The sequence below is a fragment of the Hyperoodon ampullatus genome, assembly GCF_949752795.1.
Source record: "Hyperoodon ampullatus genome assembly, chromosome: 2".
NCBI classification, from domain to species: Eukaryota; Metazoa; Chordata; class Mammalia; order Artiodactyla; family Ziphiidae; genus Hyperoodon; species Hyperoodon ampullatus.
Window position 1 is genome coordinate 44,502,277 of NC_136915.1, and position 20,328 is coordinate 44,522,604.

The following is a 20,328-nucleotide window of genomic DNA, read 5'->3' on the forward strand; positions in this document are numbered from 1 at the left end:
CCCTTCCCATGTAGGCAGGAACAAGGTTTAACTGTTCTGAGTGATTCCTCAATATTCTCTTCCCTGCTACCTTCCTTCCAGAACAGTAACTTTGATGAAAGAAGGGATACATTCATGTTACAACTCATCTTCAAGATGTTTCTCTCTGAAGGCATCACCCGTCAGCCTTTCCTGAGCTTCCTTCATCCCCTGAACAACTGTGAAATAAAGGTTGAGGGGAAAAGTATAAAGCAGGTCTTTAATATTTGACATGTGACAACCAATACAGATTTTTATGTTTTAGGAGAAATATAAGAGGAGCACAGGATCTGGATTCAAGATCTAGCTCTGGATTTTAGCCCTGGAAAGTCTCTTGAATTTGTTTCCTCATCTATAAATAAGGTGATGCTACTTACTTCACACAGATTATAAAAATTAAATGAGAGAATGAATAATAAATGTGCTTTATAAACTATGAAGTCTTAAAAAAATGTTAGTAGTTACTTTGGCTTACCCTCCAGGATTAGAGCTGAACCCCTGTCACAAGCTGTAGATATTCACTTGACACTAAGGGAATAGAAAACATCTTCCTACCATCCCCATCACCTCTTCTGGAGGATCGCTGCATTTATTTCATAGCCTGTGGAGGTTACAGTTTACACTGGTATGTGAGTGTGTGCGTGTACTTGGAGGGAGGATGGTCTTCACTGAAAGAGGTGGTCATATCTAGTATCAACTACGTATGGAAGAAGTCAAGTTCTCAGGCACAGGAGAAACCTGGAAGGCAGGCCCTGGGCAGACGGAAGATGAAACTTCTCATCTATCTTGGGCATCAAGGAGGGCAGCTGTTTTGGTACAGGCTCCCCACACGGTGGCAGGCCAGTTGTTAGGCTGAGCCAGAGTCTGTGGATCTCAGAAAGCAAACCAGGTAGTATAGTTTGTTACATCCCTTTTGTTTTGCCCAAGCCTTTAGTAAAGCCAGGTTTGAATATTCCAGTTTCATGTCAGCTGAGCCATGGAGAATTCAGGCAAAGGGTTCTGTGTCCACATTTGGACTAATGTGTTAAAGGATGATGCTGGTGTCAAGATGGAAGTGGTAACTTCATGAAATTCTAAAAGGAAGGTGAATTTCAAGGGTCAAGAGTTGGGGACCTATGGGAATTCCCTGGTGGTCCAGTGGTTAGGACTAGGTGCTTTCACTGCCGTGGGCCTGGATTCAATCCCTGGTCAGGGAACTAAGATCCCACAAGCCTCACAGCCAAAAAAAAAAAAAAAAAAAAAGTTGGGAACCTAAAGTTCAGCTACCCTTCTCCATGTGGAAAATTCCCCTGTAACACCAACCTCCAGTGATCGGCATTTGTGTAGGAAAGATGACATTCCCCTTACCCATGGAAAGGAGAGGATAACCTCTGCAGATCTCTTTCCTCTCCCTATCCTGAGAAATAAGAGTTCCGAGGATTCAGAACATAAAGCGATCAACAACCTGGCAGCATGGCAATGGGAGACACATGGCAACTTAGCAAACAACCCTCTTTTACAGATGGCAGGGAGAAATTCAGAAAGAAAATAGAGACAGTACGTGGCATGAAATTCAAACTCTCCCTCTAGAATGACTGTGCTCAAGGATTAGAGAACAAAAAAGCATGACTGACTTATAATTTCAATCTTCCCTCACATGTTTGTGCTGATGCTGTTCCCTCTGCCTCGAATGATGCTTTCCGCACTCCTCTGCTGGCTAGGACTCAACCCAGTCATCATCCCCTCTAGCATGCCTCACGCCCTCTCCATGCTGGGCTACACTCCCCCCTACACACACACACCCCTTGCTTCCATAACTTGAAATGTCCTCTTCTATACGGATGGATATCCGTATCCATCTAGATCCAGTTAAAGTTTACTATCTATGAAACCTTTCAGACTAGATCAGCTAACAGTTAGCATTCCCCTTCCTTTGAATTCTCACAAGAATAGCATTAGTGCAGTGGAAAAAAACTAAGTTCTGGACTGAAATCCTGGCTCTGTGACTTTTTAACTGTGGGTCCACGGGCAAGTGACTATTTCTCGGAGCCTCAGTTCTTCAGTTTCCTGTGGGTCAGTTAGCTCCCAACTGGATTATAAAAAGCTAGGGAAGGGGCTCAGTCTTATCTTTCTCCTATATTCTACACAGCATCTAGCCAAAAGCTAGTCATGCAGCAGATGATTGGCTAACATGTTGAATTAGTTTCCCATCACAGACCTTGCATGTGGTTCATCCTACTGAAACCTAGCAGCAACCCTCCCTCTTCTCTCTCAACATAACCATACCTTGCTCAGCACTGATGTAGAAATACTTGTAGCTGGGGTTTCCACTCTCATTGATGATTTCAGGACGCACCTTGCCACTGGGATCTATTGTAGACAAAATGGCAGAGGGATTGCAATAGTTACAACAGAGAGGTACTTTAAGCACCATATGGTACACTAGGCCTTCTGGAAAATGAAACCTGTCCATCTTTGCAGCCCATTATCTCACCACCTTACCCCTTGTTTTTTATGTTGCAATCACAATGAATTCCTTATAATTCCCTGAACACAACCCACCCCCACCCTCACTCCCCACCATGCCTTGGTATATGCTGGTCCCTCTTGCTGGCATGTTTCTTTTCTGTTTGATAATGGTGGGATCTATATTTTTATTTGTTTCCCCCATAGAATCTAGCAGAATGCTGAGCAAAGATTAGGTAGTCATTAAATATCTTTTATAAAATTGTTTCTGGAAAGACATTTTTCTTATAGAATCCCACTGCTTCAGCCTCACTACAGGGTCAAGGGTGGGAACTGTGGCTTATCTCAGTCCCTGCAGTGCCTAGCAGCGCTTGACATATGGCTGATGCACAGATGATTGCTAAATGGATAAATGAATGACCACTACTCTCCCACTGCTCACAAAAGCAGTTAGTTTTGGGGTTTTGTTTTGTTTTTTGTTTTTTACAAAAGCAGGTAGTTAATGGGAGAACTTTTCCTTCAGATCCGAGGTTCTGGCATTCAGAACTCCCCACTCTCTCTTGAAACTGGTTTTTGTTTTTGTTTTTAGCCATCCCAATAAAATTTCACTAGGTGGAGTCAGTGACTTGATTCATTTCTCTCTCCTTCTGCACCACGGATCCCCAGATTAAGACCTTTCACCTTACCCAGGAACAGGATTCGTGGAATATAACCCCCATCAGGGCTGAAATCTTCATCTTTGGGCTCTTCTTCATCCTATTAAGTATAAACCTTAAGTCAGATCATGTTCCCTCTCTCCTCAAAACCTTTCAGTGGCTTCCCCTCCCACTCAGGGTAAAACCTTAAGTCCTTGCAGTGGCCTAAGAGGCCCTACTTCACCTGCCACCTGGGCACTTCTCTAACAACACGCCCTACCCCTTGTTCGGTCTTTTCCAACCACACTAAGTTGCCTGCTATTGCTGTCATTAAACAAGCCAGGCATGCTCCCCACTCAGGCTTTTGTATTTGCTCTTACACTCCGCCTGGACACACTTCCCCCTTCATCCACATGGCTCACTCTCTTTTCTGCTTCAAATCTTTGCTCAAATGTCACCTTGTTTTCTAACTACCTAATTAAAATTGCAAACTATCCCCTCCATTCTTCATTTTTAGCCATAGCATTTACCACTATCTGACATATTTTACTTATTTGTCTGCCTCCCCATATTCAATTCCTCATATGTAATTTAATGACAGCAAAGAATTTTGTCTGTTTTGTTCATTGCTGATTCTCAATACCTACATCACTGACTTGCACAATTTTTCTTGAATGCATGAATTGATGAGACTGACATCTTAGTACAATTGTGAAGTTATAGTTCTCCCAGAAGACATGACCACACAGTTAGCTTTCTTTTTAAGAAATCTCTCAAGTTGGAGAATGCTCACTGAACACATTTCTGTTTCCTGTGAGTGGTGATTCAAACTCATCACAGAAAGTGGTGAGGCGTTTAGATGCACAGAAATCAACAGTAGTTTTGTCGTTTATGGTGTGATTCCCATTTCAGAAGTTATATCAAATAGTTAATATAACTTTGCCTTCAGTGAGGTGTGTCAGCGTTCAGGTTATCCACTAGCTTTATAAGCAATCCCTTAGCTACCTCAACATTAACTGGTAATGTGTTCAGAAGATTTCCAGTCCTATGTTTAAATAAACATCATTTTATAGAAACAGGGCTAGGAGTATCATCACAGAGCATCCGAGCATCCCACATTGGAAGAGTACAGCCTAAAAGCAGCACAGCTAGGTCATAGTACCTATTCTTATCACCTATTAGGTTCTATGACCTTGACTAAATCACCTAAGTCCCTCAGGCCTAAGATGCTCAATCTGTAAAACAGGGATAGCATCAATGGCCTAAAAATCCCTTCTAACTCTAAGATCTGATATTCTGACTTGGGATTCCAAGACCTCTGGTCAATGTGAAGTACATAAAGGATATCTAATGAAATAAAAGGAAGCTCTACATATAAGCCCAGCACACAGTAGGATTTCAACTGAATCATATTTGCAGGGAATTGTGGCCTACACATGTGACTACATCTTTAGTTCAGTTATACAAAGATGTAAAAACATGTCATAATCATAAGCTAAAAGTGAAGGGACCTTAAAATTTAGTCATCTTATCCAATCTTTCTTCTCCTACTTCCTCCCACAAATGGGGGCTCAGTAGCATTCTACCATACCTAATGTAAGACTTAGTATTAGAGTTCAAGAGAAAAACATATACATACGAGAAGACAGCTCTGCTGAGTAAGATTTTATACCATCAATGAGGCTAACTCTAAAACAGTAAAGAGTTAAAATCATAGCAGAAAGGAGAAACTCTGGAAGTCTTACCTCAAGATTTACCATAACAAAATTATGGGAAAGTTCTGAAATTTCTGTAGATTCTGCAAATTTGGGCTTTAAAGCTAGGGGGAAGAAAAGATTTTGGAACAGAAGAAAACATCATTGTCATACCCAAACCCTAATTTGCTGAGATGATTCATATAACAGACCCTTTTGCTAATCTTAAGACCCAGAAATCAGGACACTTGAATTCTGGTCCTGCTTCTGCCATTTACTTGCACAGTTATGTACACTTAAGTGGCTGACTTTATTTCTCTGAAGCTTTCATCTAATTTATAAAATATAGATAACGGCATACTGACAAAAAAATATTACTATTGGCTTTTTTACGTATTTCAATAACATTTATTTAAGAATAGATGTAATAAAGACAATAGAGTAACAATACTCTACCACTAATGTATATATATTATTAAACTAGCAATTTACACTAATTTTATACTCTTTTTCCTACATGATTTTATTAAGTGTAGCATACCAAACAAAAGAAGGAATCTGACTGGGAAGTGGCAGGCTGGTATACCAGGAAGAATACAGGCTACAAAGTAAGAAAACCTGGGCTCTAATTTGGTTCCCACCTCCTCCAGTAAGACCACTCCTCATGTCTCTCTCTGTTATACAACTGTCCATACAACTATTGTAGCACCTAATCCCATATTCTACATAACCATATCTTAATTGCCTCACCCTCCAACCCCTTGCAAATACAACTGCAAATTTCTTGAGGGCAGGGAATCTATACCATAAATTTCTTCGGTATTCCTTCAAGCAATAAGCAGTGCTGAGCCAAAGTCAGTGTTAATATTTTTTAAACATTAATATTTGAGAACACATCTGAGGTCTGATCATTTGCACCTACCTTTGCAAGCTCCACACCAGGACTTATGGATAATCACCATCAGGGGTAATCCACTTAAAAACAAAATGAAGAAATTATAATCTAGTAATTCCACTTCTTGAAATATATTCTAATAAAATGACCAACCAATGAAGACAAAGATTAATGTACAAGGATGTTCATGTAGTATAATTTCAATAAGAAAAATTTTAAGACAATCTATTCAATAATAGTGGACTATTACAACAAAATTATTGCTAAGTTCTGACATTCCAGTAAATTCTGCAAATTTGGGCTTTAAAGCTAGGGAGAAAAGACTGTAGAAGAAAACAACAAATTACAGCATTTCTAAATGTTATGGTTATATAACCACTGAAACGTTAATAAATTTTTTTATTGGTACACTGTTAAAGGCTAGAATATAAAATTATTATCTATAGTTTAAATTATACAAATATGTAGAAAAGAGTCTAAAAGGAAATGTTCCAAATCATAATAGAGGTTATCTCTGGATAATGGGATTGTGGGTTTTACTATACTTTTCCTTTATTTTCCAATTTTTCTACAATTAAGTGTAATTTTTTTTTTTTTGCCACACCATGCGGCTTGTGAGATCTTAGTTTTCCGACCAGGGATTGAACCCGAGCACCGACAGTGAAAGCACCAAGTCCTAACCACTGGACCACCAGGGAATTCCCAATTAAATGTAATTTTTATAATCAGGGAAGAAAAGCTTTTTCTTTCATAAAATAATAAGCAACATATTCCACCTGAATCAGTCTTGGCCAGCTGAAGCTCTTACGCTCTCAAGGCTCAAATGCCGACTTGTAGAAGGGTCCTATGTAATCAGACGTTGGCTTTCTCCATCATCCAACCCTCTTATCACCACATCACCACATGCTGTACAATACTATCACAGTATTTACCACATTGAACTGTATCTTTTTATTTACTTAGAGCTTCTTAAGGAAGGAACTCTTAGCTGTCTCTATACTCCCTACACCTAATATAGAGAATAATATTACTGGTAGCAAAAACTTAAACAGCATTTACTGTGTACCAGGTACTATTCTAAATACATATGTTAATTTAATAAGTGTCAAATGAATTATTCAGCTATCTCATCATAGGCCTACTACAAATCTGGGACAGAATGGTGCCTCTAATACTTGTAAAAGCTTATAAACTAAATGAGCAGGACAAGGTTAGATAAGAAGTGGGATCTACATAGCCATAATAATAATAGCCAAATGTGCTAAACATTTATTATATGACATTGTTGTATGTGCTTTACACACATTATCTCATTTAAATCCTCACAACAAGGCTTCCCTGATGGCACAGTGGTTAAGAAGCTGCCTGCCAATGCAGGGACATGGGTTCGAGCCCTGGTCCGGGAAGATCCCACATGCTGTGGAGAAACTAAGCCTGTGTGTCACAACTACTGAGCCTGCACTCTAGAGCCCACGAGCCACAACTACTGAGCCTACGTGCCACAACTACCGAAGCCCGCACACCTAGAGCCCGTGCTCCACTATAAGAGAAGCCACCACAATGAGAAGCCCATGCACCGCAACAAAGAGTAGCCCCCGCTCACCGCAACTAGAGAAAGCCCGCACGTAGCAACAAAGACCCTACACAGCCAAAAATAAATAAATAAATTTATATATATAAAAAAAATACAGGCTTCCCTGGTGGCACAGTGGTTGAGAATCTGCCTGCCGATGCAGGGGATACGGGTTCGTGCCCTGGTCCGGGAAGATCCCACATGCCGCGGAGCGGCTAGGCCCGTGAGGCATGGCTGCTGAGCCTGCACGTCTGGAGCCTGTGCTCCAAAATGGGAGAGGCCACAACACTGAGAGGCCCGCGTACCGCAAAAAACAAACAAACAAACAAAAAATCCTCACAACAATCCTAAGGTAATGGTCTCATAATAGAAATGAGAAAACTGATACTTCCAAGAAATTAAACCTTTGGCCACATAAATTCTAGGTTCTGCCACTTAGTAGTTAACTTGTAAGTCTGACTCCAGAATCAATATTCTTTCTGACCACTATCGTCTACTTCAATTTAGAACAGCAATCCAGAATCCATGGGTTTAAACCCAACCAACCAATAATCAACTTGGAATTTGAGAATGAAAGTGGAAGAGGCCTTAGATGCTGCCTAGTCCAAACCTCCATTTCATGCAGGAATCCAGTCTCATATATCAGAAACAAAAGGTGGTCCAGATAACCTGATAAGCAAGAAATAATCACCAACCAAGGCAGCCCATCCTTTTAACAGCATCGCGCACTTACAGAGCAGTTTAGAATGTCTTAGAATGTCTTGCTTTCTCTTTTCTCCCAAACTCCTATTCATCCTTCTAGAGCAGAGGTAAGCAAACTAGTCTGCAGGCCTAATCCAGTCCACTGCCTGCTTCTGTACGGCAATGATATACAAACATATACAAACATGTTTTTTTAAACGTATTTAAATGTTTGAAAAACAAATCTGAAGTATAGTACCTTGTGATATATTAAAATTAAATATAATTCATATTTCAGTGTAACTAGTTTTATTAAAACACATTCACACTCATTTGTATACTTATTGTCTATGACTGCTTTTGTGCTACCATGGCACAGTTGATAAGCTGCAACAGAGACCCTATGGCCCTCACAGCCTAAAATATTTACTGTTTGGCCCTTTACTGACCCTTGCTCTAGAGTGACAGTCCAAATGTAAACACCTCTGTGAAGCCTTCCCCAAACCACCTTCTCTCAGCAGCTAGTTAGTCCGATTCCTCCTCTGGGATCGCAAAGCATTCTAACCTCCAGTCCTTTTTATCCTCTAATCACCTGTTTACTTGTCTAAACTACTAACTTCTCAAGGGCAAAGACTATCTAATACATCTTTGAAAAACACAAGCACTGGTAAGGTAGGTACCTACCATTTGTTTACTGAAATCAATGAAAAAAATGAAAGACATGCTTAAAGTGCTATTTGTCTTGAAAAACAGAACGAAGCACCCAGTTATGGGAGTTGTCATAACAGTTACTCTAGGTTAAGACCAAAGCATCGAGACTCTCACCCAGCACTATGAAAGTACTTTTGATCAAAGGCGTAACAGGGATACCTGTGTATCTAAAATGTTACATTAAGTAAATTACATGAAGAACATAAAGCAAAAGAGATGCCAGCACACTGTCTTCGTCTAAAAGATTTTATTAAATGAAACAATCTAGTGGTTTTGTCTTTCACCATTAGAACCAAAACTTCCCAAGGACAGAAACCAGTGGATCTATCTGTGATCCCAGGCCCCAGGACAGAGACTAGCAAAAAGTAGGCACAGTACTCAAAAAACTGTGGTATGAAAAAAGGGCCAGTACAGAGGCAAAACTGTGTCATCTTCAGTTCTGTTCACAATTATTTTAAAACAATTCATCCATCCAGTCTGCTTTCCCACAATTCAGATGGGGGAAATCAATGGTATGTGATATCCCAAGTAGAACCCAATCTAAGCAAACCCTGTCCACCAGAGCTCTGTCCTCTAGAGAAACCTGCCAAGCTCCTCCAAGCTAGTTCTCCATTCTCTCTCGTCTCAATTTATGCTGTAAACTCAAGGCCTGGCACAGAGGCATTCAGAAATGTACGAGTGAATCAGTCACAATAGCTCTATTTCCACACATCAATATATTCTGCAGACCTTCAGATTGTTCTTCCCAGAGAAACAGAGAGTGCAGTGGTTAGACAAGGAGCCATGACTTTCCCCCACCAGCTCTGGTTAGTGCAGGTTCTGGTTCAGATACTGTAGAAACATGTTGGCCAGTTGAGGCAGGTTCTCATTGTTGGGATGCATTTTGGTGTAGGAAATAAACTGGCGACGGAGGCGACTCAGTTCTGCCATGGTCAAAGGCCGGGTAAACTGCAGGTGCTCTGTGGTGCCAGAAAGCTTAAGTAAGTCTCCAGGGACTGCGCTCTTCTGAGCTTCCATCAGTCGTGCCAACACCTGGCTGGTGACCTGGTCCAAATGGTGCAGAAAGGTGCCGGAGGCAAGTGGCTGGGACTGTGTAGACTGATGGGGTGGAGGAGCCCGGTTCTCAAACAAGGCAGCTCTGATCTCTGACAGAGGCAACGGCTCCTCTAAGCCCACCAAGGTGAACAGGGGCCGATCCCAGCGGTTCCGAGAGTCGGGAGCTTCGAAGCGCAGCACTAGGGCCTCCAGAAGTTCGGGAGGGTAAAAGGCACCGGACACATGCTCTGCAGATTTCTCGAATTCCGAAGTCACAAGAGCTGACGTCCTGGTTTCCTCCCTCTCCAGTTCCTTAGGTACTTCTGCCTGGGCTCTCCCATTTACTACAGAGTCCACTGCCTGCGGTTCCCCGAGGACACCGGTGCCCGCCGCCAGAGGTCTCCCTCCCTCCTCAGCTCGCGGCCTCCAACTCACACTGACACTGCGGCTCGGACTCTCATCCGCGCCCGCCACCCGCGGTCCCCCGCTCAGACCGCCTGGCCTTACGCAGTAGACCAGGCAGAGCGGAGTGCGCGCCGCCCGCGCCAGGCAGTACAGCTCGTAGCGGAAGCCCTTGATGTAATTAAGCGAGTCAAGGATGACCACTTCGTGACGACTCAGGCGCCGCTCCACGGCCGCTCGCAGGGCCCCACGCAAGGCCTTCTCACGGGCCGTATCGCCGTACACCGTCGCGTCCTCCGCGCCCAGCACCTGCGCGTCGTCCACCACGTACACCGCGCGGCCCTCGGCCGCCAGTGCCACGCGGAGCTCCTCCGCGCGCCGGCTCTTGCCGCTGTACGGCAGCCCGCAAAACACCACCAGCGGCATCTTTCCCGGACGCGGCCATATGCAACCGCGCAGCGTCAACTTCCGGGTTGCCGGGGCTCCGACGCAAACCGGAAATGCAAGCCACACTTCCTGCCTCCCTTGACTCTTACACGACCTCGGTTGCTATGGAAACAGGAGTTCTAGACCAAGGAGAACCAGATCCTGCTCTCTCCGAAAGGAAATGGAGCTTAGAACGGCATCGGTTATTTCTGTCAAATGTTATACGTCTCAGAAGAATGTGATCTCCTGGCGGCCAAAGACTATTGTCTATCAATTTATAATGGAGCCTTAAAGAGCATTAAATATTGCAAAACAATCAGCACTATATTTAGCAAATGGAAGACAATTCACAAATACTAGTTCCCCTTCATTTCTTATAGCCAATAACATTCAGTAACTGTTTATTCAATAACCATTTCAATCATTCAATATCTTCGTGGTTGGGAATTCAGAGATGAACATAAAACAGTCCCCCCACAAAGCAAGGGTCTGAATGGGAAAAGTCAGGCACCTACAGGCAGAATAACATACACTCTAACGGACAAAGGTAGGTTGGGTTGTAAAAGTACAGAAGAGAAAAACAAACTGCTCACAAAAATTGTCGAAGACTTTATCTAGGAATAGTCATTTGATTTAGAACGTGAAAAACTAATAGGAATTTTTCTCCTGGGTAAGGATGCCAGATAAAATATAGGATGCCTAGTTAAATTTGAATTTCAGACAATCAACAAAAAATGTTTTAAAAATAAGAATGTCTCAAATATTACTTGGGGCATATTTAAAATTACTTATTGTTTACCTGAAATTCAAATTTAACTGGGCATCCTTTATTTTTATTTGCTAAATCTGGCAACCCTACTCCTGCAGAAGGTATGAGGCTCAGAGCCATGAAGCTGTAGGATCTGTTCTAGCAAAAGCAAGCACTATAGTTTGGTAGGTGCAGAAGTGTGAGTATTTCTGTGCAAGGATGTGTGTGTATAAAGGAAGTGCACATACATTGTATCTTTATATCTCTCCAGTACAGTATAGTAGAGAATGTTCAAGTCTTGGCTCTGCTACTTACTAGCTGTGTAAACTATTGTCAAGTTATGTAACCATTCTGTATCTAAATTTCCTCTCCTGTAAAATAATAACAATGCTTCTTATTTCACAGGCTGAACCAACCTCATAGGTTGTGAGGATTAAATAAATTAATGAATATAAAGCACTCAGATCAATGTTTAGCCTTTCCTCCCCGTTCTGCCTTTTCCTCCTCCTTTGTATAAGTCTTCTGTGCATAGACTAAACCTACTTGGAACTTAAGACTATTCAACTTGAGACTATTAGGCAGTATGGTTTACTGGTTGAGTGTAGGCTCTGAAGCCAGAGTGTCTGGGTCCAGATCTTGGCTCCACCACTTAACTAGCTGTGTGATCTTGGGCAAGTTATTTAACTGATCTGTGCCTTAGTTTTCTCATCTGTAAAATGAAGGTAACAACAGTACCCACCTCAAAAGAGTTGTTGTGAGAATTAAATGAGTTAATTCACATAATTCAATGTCTGGTGCATAGTAAGCACTTAATAAATGTTAGGTAGTATTATTATTTTTGTTGTTATCAGGCAGCCCCTCCATTGCTCTGCCTTGGCATAATCCTTCACCTGAAATTAATGCTAAGCTGATGGCTGGAAAGTGTTTCACCACCATAAGTAAACTAAAACCATATCTTGTACCTGGCAGCTGCTTCTTTCTTCCCATCTTCTAGTGTCCTCCAATGAATGTGATCTCCAAAACCTGGAAGGAAAGAGCCTCATAAACATTCACACATGAACAAAGGGCAAAGACCCAAGAAAGAAATGTGGCATGTTCACAAGATACTCATAAAAAAAGGTTTTCCTGGGGCTTCCCTGGTGGCGCAGTGGTTGAGAGTCCGCCTGCCGATGAAGGGGACATGGGTTCGTGCCCCGGTCTGGGAGGATCCCACGTGCCGCGGAGCGGCTGGGCCCGTGAGCCATGGCCGCTGAGCCTGCGCGTCCGGAGCCTGTGCTCCGCAACGGGAGAGGCCACAGCAGTGAGCGGCCCGCGTACCGCAAAAAAAAAAAAAAGGAGAACTAAAATATTGGACAACAACAGCTTATAAGGAAAGAGGAAGAGACTGAAGTTAAAATATTCTAAGGCCCACTAACCATTGGGGGGTTAAGATATTAATGTTAGATTTTGTTAAATATGCGAGTAAAATTTCAAAAGTAACCACTAAAAGAAAAGAACTAGAGTGCCAACTTCCAAACTCATAAAGGAGATAAAGCAAAATAAGAACCAGCAAATATTCAACCCCCAATGAAAGGGCAAAAAAGAGCAAATAAGAATAGAAAAAACAGTAGCAATGGAAATTGGACGAGAGAAATAAGACCAGCTCTGTCAATAATCACAACAAACATAAGTGAACTAAACTTGCCAGTTAAAGTTAAAAGACAGAATTTGTCAGATTTTGGTTAAAAAAAAAAAAAACTACCTCTATGTTTACAAGAACACCTAAGACAGAAGGACTTGTAAAAGTCAAAAGTAAAATGATTGAAAAATATATCCCAGGCAAATGTCAGCCAAAAGAAAGTCAGGGAAGCTAGATTACTATCAGGCAAAATAAAATTTCTCCATAAACATGGACCACTCAGAAGCTAGCTGACAAAGCTTACAGTCATAGGAGGTTATTGCTAAGAGAGAGCCTAGGGCAGGGCTGTTCAATTGAACTTTCTCCAGTGATGGAAATTTCTATAGCTGCACTGTTGAATATAGTAGCTATTAGCTGTTGAGTACTTGAAACATGGCTAATGCAACAGAGGTGCTGAATTTTTTATTTTATTTTATTTTAATTAATTTAAAAATTAAGAGTGACATATTCCTAGTGCAACTTTATCGGACAGCACAAACTTAGAGATCAGTCTAATCCTCTCATATTACAAAGGCCTGGAAAATGGAAGAGGCTACCCAAGACCACAAAGGAAGCCACAACCAGAATTTAGTCTGATTCCTAATTAAAATGCTTTTCCAGTGCCCCTGGCTGCCCTACTGCATTATCCCTACGAGTAAGTCTAGAGGTATAATTTGAAACAGTTCACTACGTGTATAAAATTTCTTTGAAAATTCATATTAAAAAGTACATTGGAATTTTTCACAAGTAATAATCAGCACCATCATTTTTTGAGTGCTTACTCTATGTTATAATTACGATAATATAATAGCATTAATGACTAACACTTATATGGCATTTATTATATGCCAGCCATTGTTGTTCATGCTCTTACATGTATTATTTAATCCTCACAATAAACTTATGAGGTAGAAACTTAATTGTCTTCATTTTACAGATATGGAAGGTGAAGTTAAATAGTTTGCCCAAGGCTACAGTGCTAGTAAGTGCCAGAGCTGGGATTAGAACCTAGGTGGTTGTGTTCCAGAGTCTGTAGTTTGCTCACGATACTTCACTGACTCTCTAGCAAAGATAAAAATGAATAAATGAATAAAGGAATGTGGCTTCACCAAAGCAGAATGAAAACACAGACTTCAGGTCTGGAAAACCTGGGTCCTTATGTTTCCCTTCAAAAACAACTTGAAAAGGTACAGTGCTTACCGTGTTGCTACCTACTCCCCAGTAACACCCACACTCACACCCATGCCAACGTGGAACATCTGAAGACAGCCCAATTTCCTAAAGTATCACCTGCACAGACACTTTATTTACTCCAGTTTTCTGCAGAGTGAGCTGAAAGCTCCCATATTAGCAGCTCCTGCCGTAAAACATTAATTTAAAAAGGGGGAAAAAAGGGAAAGTGACAATTTCCAAACACAGCATTTACATCAGAATTCCCAAGCCCTTCATGCTCAAATTGTTTTCATGAGTGTAAGCTAAGGACATCAGAAAAGTATTATCCACCCTCTCCCAGCTGACAAAACAAAAGGTTACGTGTCAGAACTGGCAGCCAAGTCTCTGAAACAGGGAACACTGTACCTAAGAGGTGGAATAACACAGTGGCTAAATGAAGTCTGCCTGCATCAAACAGACCTAGTTTAGCCACTTGCTGTTTTCCCGTATGCAAAATATGACTAACAGAAATATTTGTCCCATAGGGCTGTTGTGACTGTGAATAGGTCACAGTATGGAAGGTAAACATTCCATACGTGTCAGTGCCAAATTTGCATTTGAGACTTGACAAAGCCATCCATTTCTGTTTCAGGCAGGAGAGCACATGAACCGCCCCCACTGAAAACTTTCTCATTTCTCCTTTAAAGTTTTCAAAGGAGTTTCTGCGCTCAGAGCAGGAGTGGTGTATTGTTGAGAACAGAAGCTCTGGAATACGTATCTCAGCTGGTCCACTTACTAGCTATGTGACTCCTGCATCCCATTTTAGGTTCTTCATCCGTGAAATGGGGGTAATTATAAAAAAATATTATCTACACTGTAAGAAAAAAATAGATACACATGGATAGATGACTACGTGGAGAGAGACATGATAGGACAAGGATAGTCAGACATCAATGGTAGACCTGGGAGGTAGACATAAGGGGGTTCACTGCAAAATTCTTTCAACTTTGCTATGTGTTTGAAAACTACTGTAATAAAATATTGAAAAAATAATATCTTAATGAATGAAAATATTTAATAAAGTGTCAACTTCACAAGGAAAAAAAATATTATCTATCTTAGAGGGTTATTATGAGGATTAAACCAGTCAATACATGAAAAATGCACAGAACGGTTCCTGGAATACAGCAAATATAAAGTAAATGTTAATCATTACACTCCTCCCCACAGGTGATACATATTCCAAATTTTTAGCACACGGAAAACAACAAAATTATTTTAGAACTCTAGGATGTTAGAGCTGGAAGGACTCTTAGGAATCATTTCCAGTCCCAGCTCTCTCATGTAATAAATGATCCCCAGGGAAGATAAGAGCTGGCTATATAGTCTGACCAGGATTAAAACTCAGGCCTCCTGATTTCTATCCAGTGCTCACACCACACCACTGTACTTCCTCTTCTTAATGAAAACAGTAGGGTCATTCTGTCTCTCCTCTCTGCAAACCACCAGGCCATCTTCTGGAGAGAGTCAAAACTACTTAAACATCTGGGAAGAAATCTTACTCATCACTGCTCTGGGTAGCACTTTTTTGGGAGGTGGATGGTGAGCTGTAATCTATTTTCCAAGAAACCACACTCACAAGATACAAAAAAACCAAAAACAAACAAACAAAAACAGTTTGAAATATTATTAATTCTTTTCAGGAACAATTCAATATTCTTCTTTGGGAGGATATAATAATAAACATTAAATAAACACTTTTCTAAGTTTGTGACACATATTAAATACCTTTTGTTTTTTTGTTTAATCCTAACACAGCCCCCCCCACCAGGTTGCCCTTCTATATGCTCCTAAGTTACCTGCTATTTCCCTGCTCACAGTACATATCACAGTGTCATGTAACTGCCTGCTTACTTGTCCTGACAGTCTTCAGACTATGAGCTGAAAAAGACAGGGATCTCAACGATCATGTGTACCATTCACTTCTTCTTTCAACAAATATTCCTGGGCACGAATAAGACAGAAATGGTCCTACCTTACTGGGGCAGTCTGTACTTTTCAAAGATGGTTGCAACAATATCTCCCATTCCACATGCTCTTTTTACAATGGGACCTCAACATTCTTCCCATGGGGGATGGAGGGGGTGTGGTTAATGTCCCTTGCCCTTAAACATGCCCACAGAGTACAGTGGAAGTGATGCTATGTGACTTGTACAGCTAGATGATAAAAATGCCATGCATTTCCATGTTGTTCTCTTAGGGCACTCACTCTTGGAATCTAGCTGTCATATGGTGAGGAGGCCCACACTAGCCCATGAAGACAGACCACACGTAGAAGTAACAAGCTCAGCTGAGGCCCCAGACTTGGAACCAAGACATATACCTTCCCCACTGTGCCTTGTTTGAATTCCTAGCCCACAGAATCGTGAGCATAATAAAATGATTTCTTTACACCACTGAATTTGGGGGTGGTTTATTATACAGCAATGGTAACTGGAACAACCACACAGAGCTTAATGGCTAACAAGGAATACTGAATACGTGACTCCAAGGTATTGCCTACACCTAACACAGTAAACTGGAACAGGGTAAATTATTTGTTGCGTGTCTGAGGTCGTTATTATTCTGCCCCTTTTGCAGATGAGGAACTGAACTTTGAGAAGTTTAGCAACTTGCCCTCGGCCTCTCAGCTGGTTAGTGGCAGAATAAATTAAAACTCAAATCTAAACCCACACTCCTAACACTACACTCTTCTGTCTCCTTCAGTACTTAAAATTTTATACTAAATATACAATAATCTGCTTTAGAATGGGACTGTCAGTACTTAAAACATTCTGGCTCAACAGAATTCACTGTGCAGTTTCATCATTGAGATGGAAACCCACATGTCACCTCCTCAGAGAAGTCTCCCCTGATCTTCCTAGCTCAGGTAATGCCAGCTCCCTCATCCTTCCCCAGCCTTTCTAGTCCATCAGTTCCATTTTCTCCCCAGAACTCATCCCTAGCTGAAATTATCTTGCCTATTAATTTGTTCATGTATCTACTTTCTGTCCCTCTGAATTGAATATAAGCTTTGTGAGAGCGGAACCTTGTCTGTCCTATCCATTGATATATCCCTAGTGCCTAGGACCATGCCTGTAATACGGTTGGTGATCAAAAATTATTTACTGAATGAAGGACTGACTGTATTCAGGCACACTGAACGTCCACCCAATCTCATCACCCACCAATAAATGTGCAAATAGGGAGGATAAAACAACAGCAGGATTGCAGCAGAGACATTCCATACAGCAATGTCACTACAAAAAAAAAAAAAAAAAAAAAACGGAAAGGGAGGGGAATGCATGCTACCACACAACCACTTAGAAAAAGCATAAAACCCTGAGTTCCAATAAAGATGTAGGTAATGGGATGGATGGAGTAGGGGGTCACACCTCTTATTCTCCATTCATAACCACTGCCCCCTCACTCTTCAGAAAAACTCAGTTTCTTCAGACACACCTACTGAACCACACCAAGGAACCAAGGACAAATGTTGGTGACCCTCTAACACCAGACCTTTGACCCTTCATCTGGCCCTTCCTTTTGTGCCAGTCACCCCTCCCTAGGATACAGGTGCTGTTCGCTCCAAGGTAAGGAAGCAGTAACCTACCTCTTAAAAGAAGAGGTGAGGAGGGGACTCTTCAGACCCAGGGCAAGGGTCTAAATATACAGGTCCCCAAAAGTTCTATTTCTCCCAGGAGGGAAGGTAACGGTGCCTGAGGACCTACCAAGTGCTAGGCACTATGCTGGTCTCTTAAACATGCTTTTCCTAATATAAGGGAAATTCCTCACCCCAACCCAAGAATTCAGGGAGGCCTCAAGTAAAACTTCCCCATCTCAACATTCCCCAGACCCGCTACTCCTCACCCCAAATTCCAGGAGCAGTTCGAGAGGATAAAAAGAAATCTAGCGTGGCCACAGAGATAAAATGGGAAAGGGATCATGTTAGAACAAGAAGAGGGTTGTACTGGGCTCGGGCCCAGGATAAGTAAAGATTAAGACAAGAACGCGGTCTGACCCTTTCCAAGCCCATTATGTCCATCAGAAGAGGTGACGAGGAGCAGGAAACTGAAGCCCAGCAAACAGGTGGCTCCGAGACGAGGCCGCAGCTCCATGGTGGTAGGTGCGCGGAGCCACGGGGCTGAGCAGACGTAGGGCCCGAGTCCTAACAGAAAGTCCGCTCGGTTTCCCAAGCGCTGCTCAGCCCATCCGCTCTTGTTCCCAGATTTTTTTTTTTTTTCTAACCCTGAAGGAAGTGATGTTAGACGGATGTGGGTGGTGCCTCCGGGGTCCGGTTTGGGACGGAGTGAGAGTTTAAAGGTGCAGATCACGAAGAAGGCTGCGGGGGCTGCTTTTGAGCGCTAGTTGCTTCCCCAGGTTCCGGACTTTCAGTCCGAGGACCGAGAGAAAAGATGGGCCGAGATGGGGTGGGGGGGGGAGGCTCGGGAGAACCGTTGCTGCTTGCATCCGCCTGCACGCTAGCCCCTCCTCCAAAAAACCGCTGCACTTAATATTCACTACGCAAATTATTGATCTGTGAAGTCAGCAGCACCCAACAGTGGGCGGGGTGCCCATTGGCTTCGGGTCCCCCCTCCCCCTTCGCAAATAAAAAAAAGGCAGACAACCGGATTTCATTCTTAGGTTCCTGCTCGAGTCTCAAAGAGACCTGGCAAGTCTGTTCTGCGGTGCATGGTCTCATGCCTGCAAGAATGCCCCTTCCTGCTGGAGAAGAAGCACTGCACCTTATTTTTCCTTGTTAACCCAAATTCTTCCACTCAGGGATGATGCAATCAACTGATGCAAGCTCTGAGAAAACCAAACTTGGAACCTCTCATTGCAAAATTGACCTAGCTCTTCAGGGCACCAAGACATAAGTTACTGCAGGCACTTAAAGTGTAAAGCTTCTTCTGGTTAAATCTATTTGTTTTTGTTGTTTTTAAAATTCGTGGGTTAAGTATTTCTCAGTTTTCCTCTCTGATGCATAACAAACAGGTCAAAATTTCCCGTGTCTCCTCCTGAGTGGAGACTAGTTGAGTCTGCACACTCGTGAGTCCGCACTAGTTAAGGTCGACAGTGCGTACTTAATTCCTAGTGAAAGACATCCGGCAAAAGTAGACACCCAAACAAAAATACACACAGCCCTTTTATTAGGCTCCCTACAAACTGCAGGCACGGACACAATGGAACACCAGGGAGACTGCAAGCTCCAGGATGCAGCGCGGCCACCTGCACCTGCCGCTTTTCTATTGGGAGGCGCAGAGAAGCCTGGGCTTTGTAGTTCGTATATGGGCTCCCGGGATAGGTTGCTCTGGTGAGAGAGGCGGGGCCGGATGTGTCACGTGGGACCGACTCCCGCCGCCGCGGCCGCCTTCGTCTTTCTCTGTCTCGACTGAGGCAGCCATCTTGCTCTTGCCGCGTGCTGGTGTTGGAGGACCCTCCTTGCTTCAGGTGAGACCCCCGGCGGTCCCGCCACTCCACGGCCTTAGGCCGCTGCGCACGGTCTCCCCCCGCCCTTTTCTGCCGACACCCGCCAACTGCTGGGGCTGCCACTTCCGCTGTGGCGCGCCGAGTGGGGGCGGAGGCGGCTGGCTTGGCCTCTCGGTTACCGGCGGCGCAGCTGGGGGTCGGCACCTGAGGGAAGGTCCCCAGCACCACCGCTTTCTGTGGGCGAGCGGGCCTGCGCTGTTGCCGCCCAGATCCAGTCCCAGGAGGCAGGTGGTCCCCCGCCTCTGTCCTGTTTATTCTTCATTATTCACAACTATAATGCTGTGAGCTTTATACAGCCTATCTGCTGTCATCTCGTTTGATCCTCCCACTAGACAGATAGGGAAACTGAGGCTAGCAGCCCCCGCCCCGGAGCTCTGGAGACCGAATTCCGTTGCAGCGCTCTTCACCTCGTAATGGCAGTGTTTGTTTAACTCTCTGAGACATTGCCTTGCCTATCTTTATAGCCCCATCACACTGCCTGATGCATAGTAGGCTGTCAGGAAGTTGATGATTGACCGACGGGCAGTGTTACACAGCTCGTGAATGGAGGTTTCAACTTCCGTTCCCACGTTCTTTCACTCGACCAGATCTGTCCCTTAGGGAATGGTAACAATAGTTACCAGTTTTTGAGTATCTGCTGTGAGCCATACCCTGTGCTTGATACCTTAATCTTTAACTCTTAAAACAATTCTGTGAAGTATGTGGTGTTACACTTTTTCTAATACGG

General features: G+C 42.9%; 2 protein-coding genes across 2 annotated transcripts; both read right to left on the bottom strand.

Moving 5' to 3' along the window:
- Positions 1–86: 86 nt before the first annotated feature.
- TXNDC12 (thioredoxin domain containing 12) lies at positions 87–18,333 on the bottom strand. Its single transcript, XM_079696692.1, has 7 exons — positions 18,133–18,333; positions 12,226–12,286; positions 5,715–5,767; positions 4,844–4,917; positions 3,150–3,219; positions 2,284–2,367; positions 87–197 (listed from the first exon to the last, which is right to left on the bottom strand). Exons 1-7 carry the CDS (start codon positions 18,227–18,229, stop codon positions 118–120), a joined length of 519 nt encoding a protein of 172 aa, XP_079552818.1. The 5' UTR covers positions 18,230–18,333; the 3' UTR covers positions 87–117.
- KTI12 (KTI12 chromatin associated homolog) lies at positions 8,891–10,530 on the bottom strand. The gene has a single exon (XM_079725909.1). The coding sequence runs from the start codon at positions 10,513–10,515 to the stop codon at positions 9,460–9,462; it is 1,056 nt and encodes a 351-aa protein (XP_079582035.1). The 5' UTR covers positions 10,516–10,530; the 3' UTR covers positions 8,891–9,459.
- Positions 18,334–20,328: the final 1,995 nt, after the last annotated feature.

Coding starts and splice junctions, on each gene's coding strand:
- KTI12 (XM_079725909.1), bottom strand. CDS start 10,515: ATGCCGCTGGTGGTGTTTTGCGGGCTGCCGTACAGCGGCAAGAGCCGG.
- TXNDC12 (XM_079696692.1), bottom strand. CDS start 18,229: ATGGAGCTGCGGCCTCGTCTCGGAGCCACCTGTTTGCTGGGCTTCAGT. Junction 5,768..12,225: donor AAGAAAGAAGCAGCTGCCAG/GTACAAGATATG, acceptor TTTGTTTTTAAG/TGGATTACCCCTGATGGTGA. Junction 2,368..3,149: donor TCCACGAATCCTGTTCCTGG/GTAAGGTGAAAG, acceptor TGTCTACAATAG/ATCCCAGTGGCAAGGTGCGT.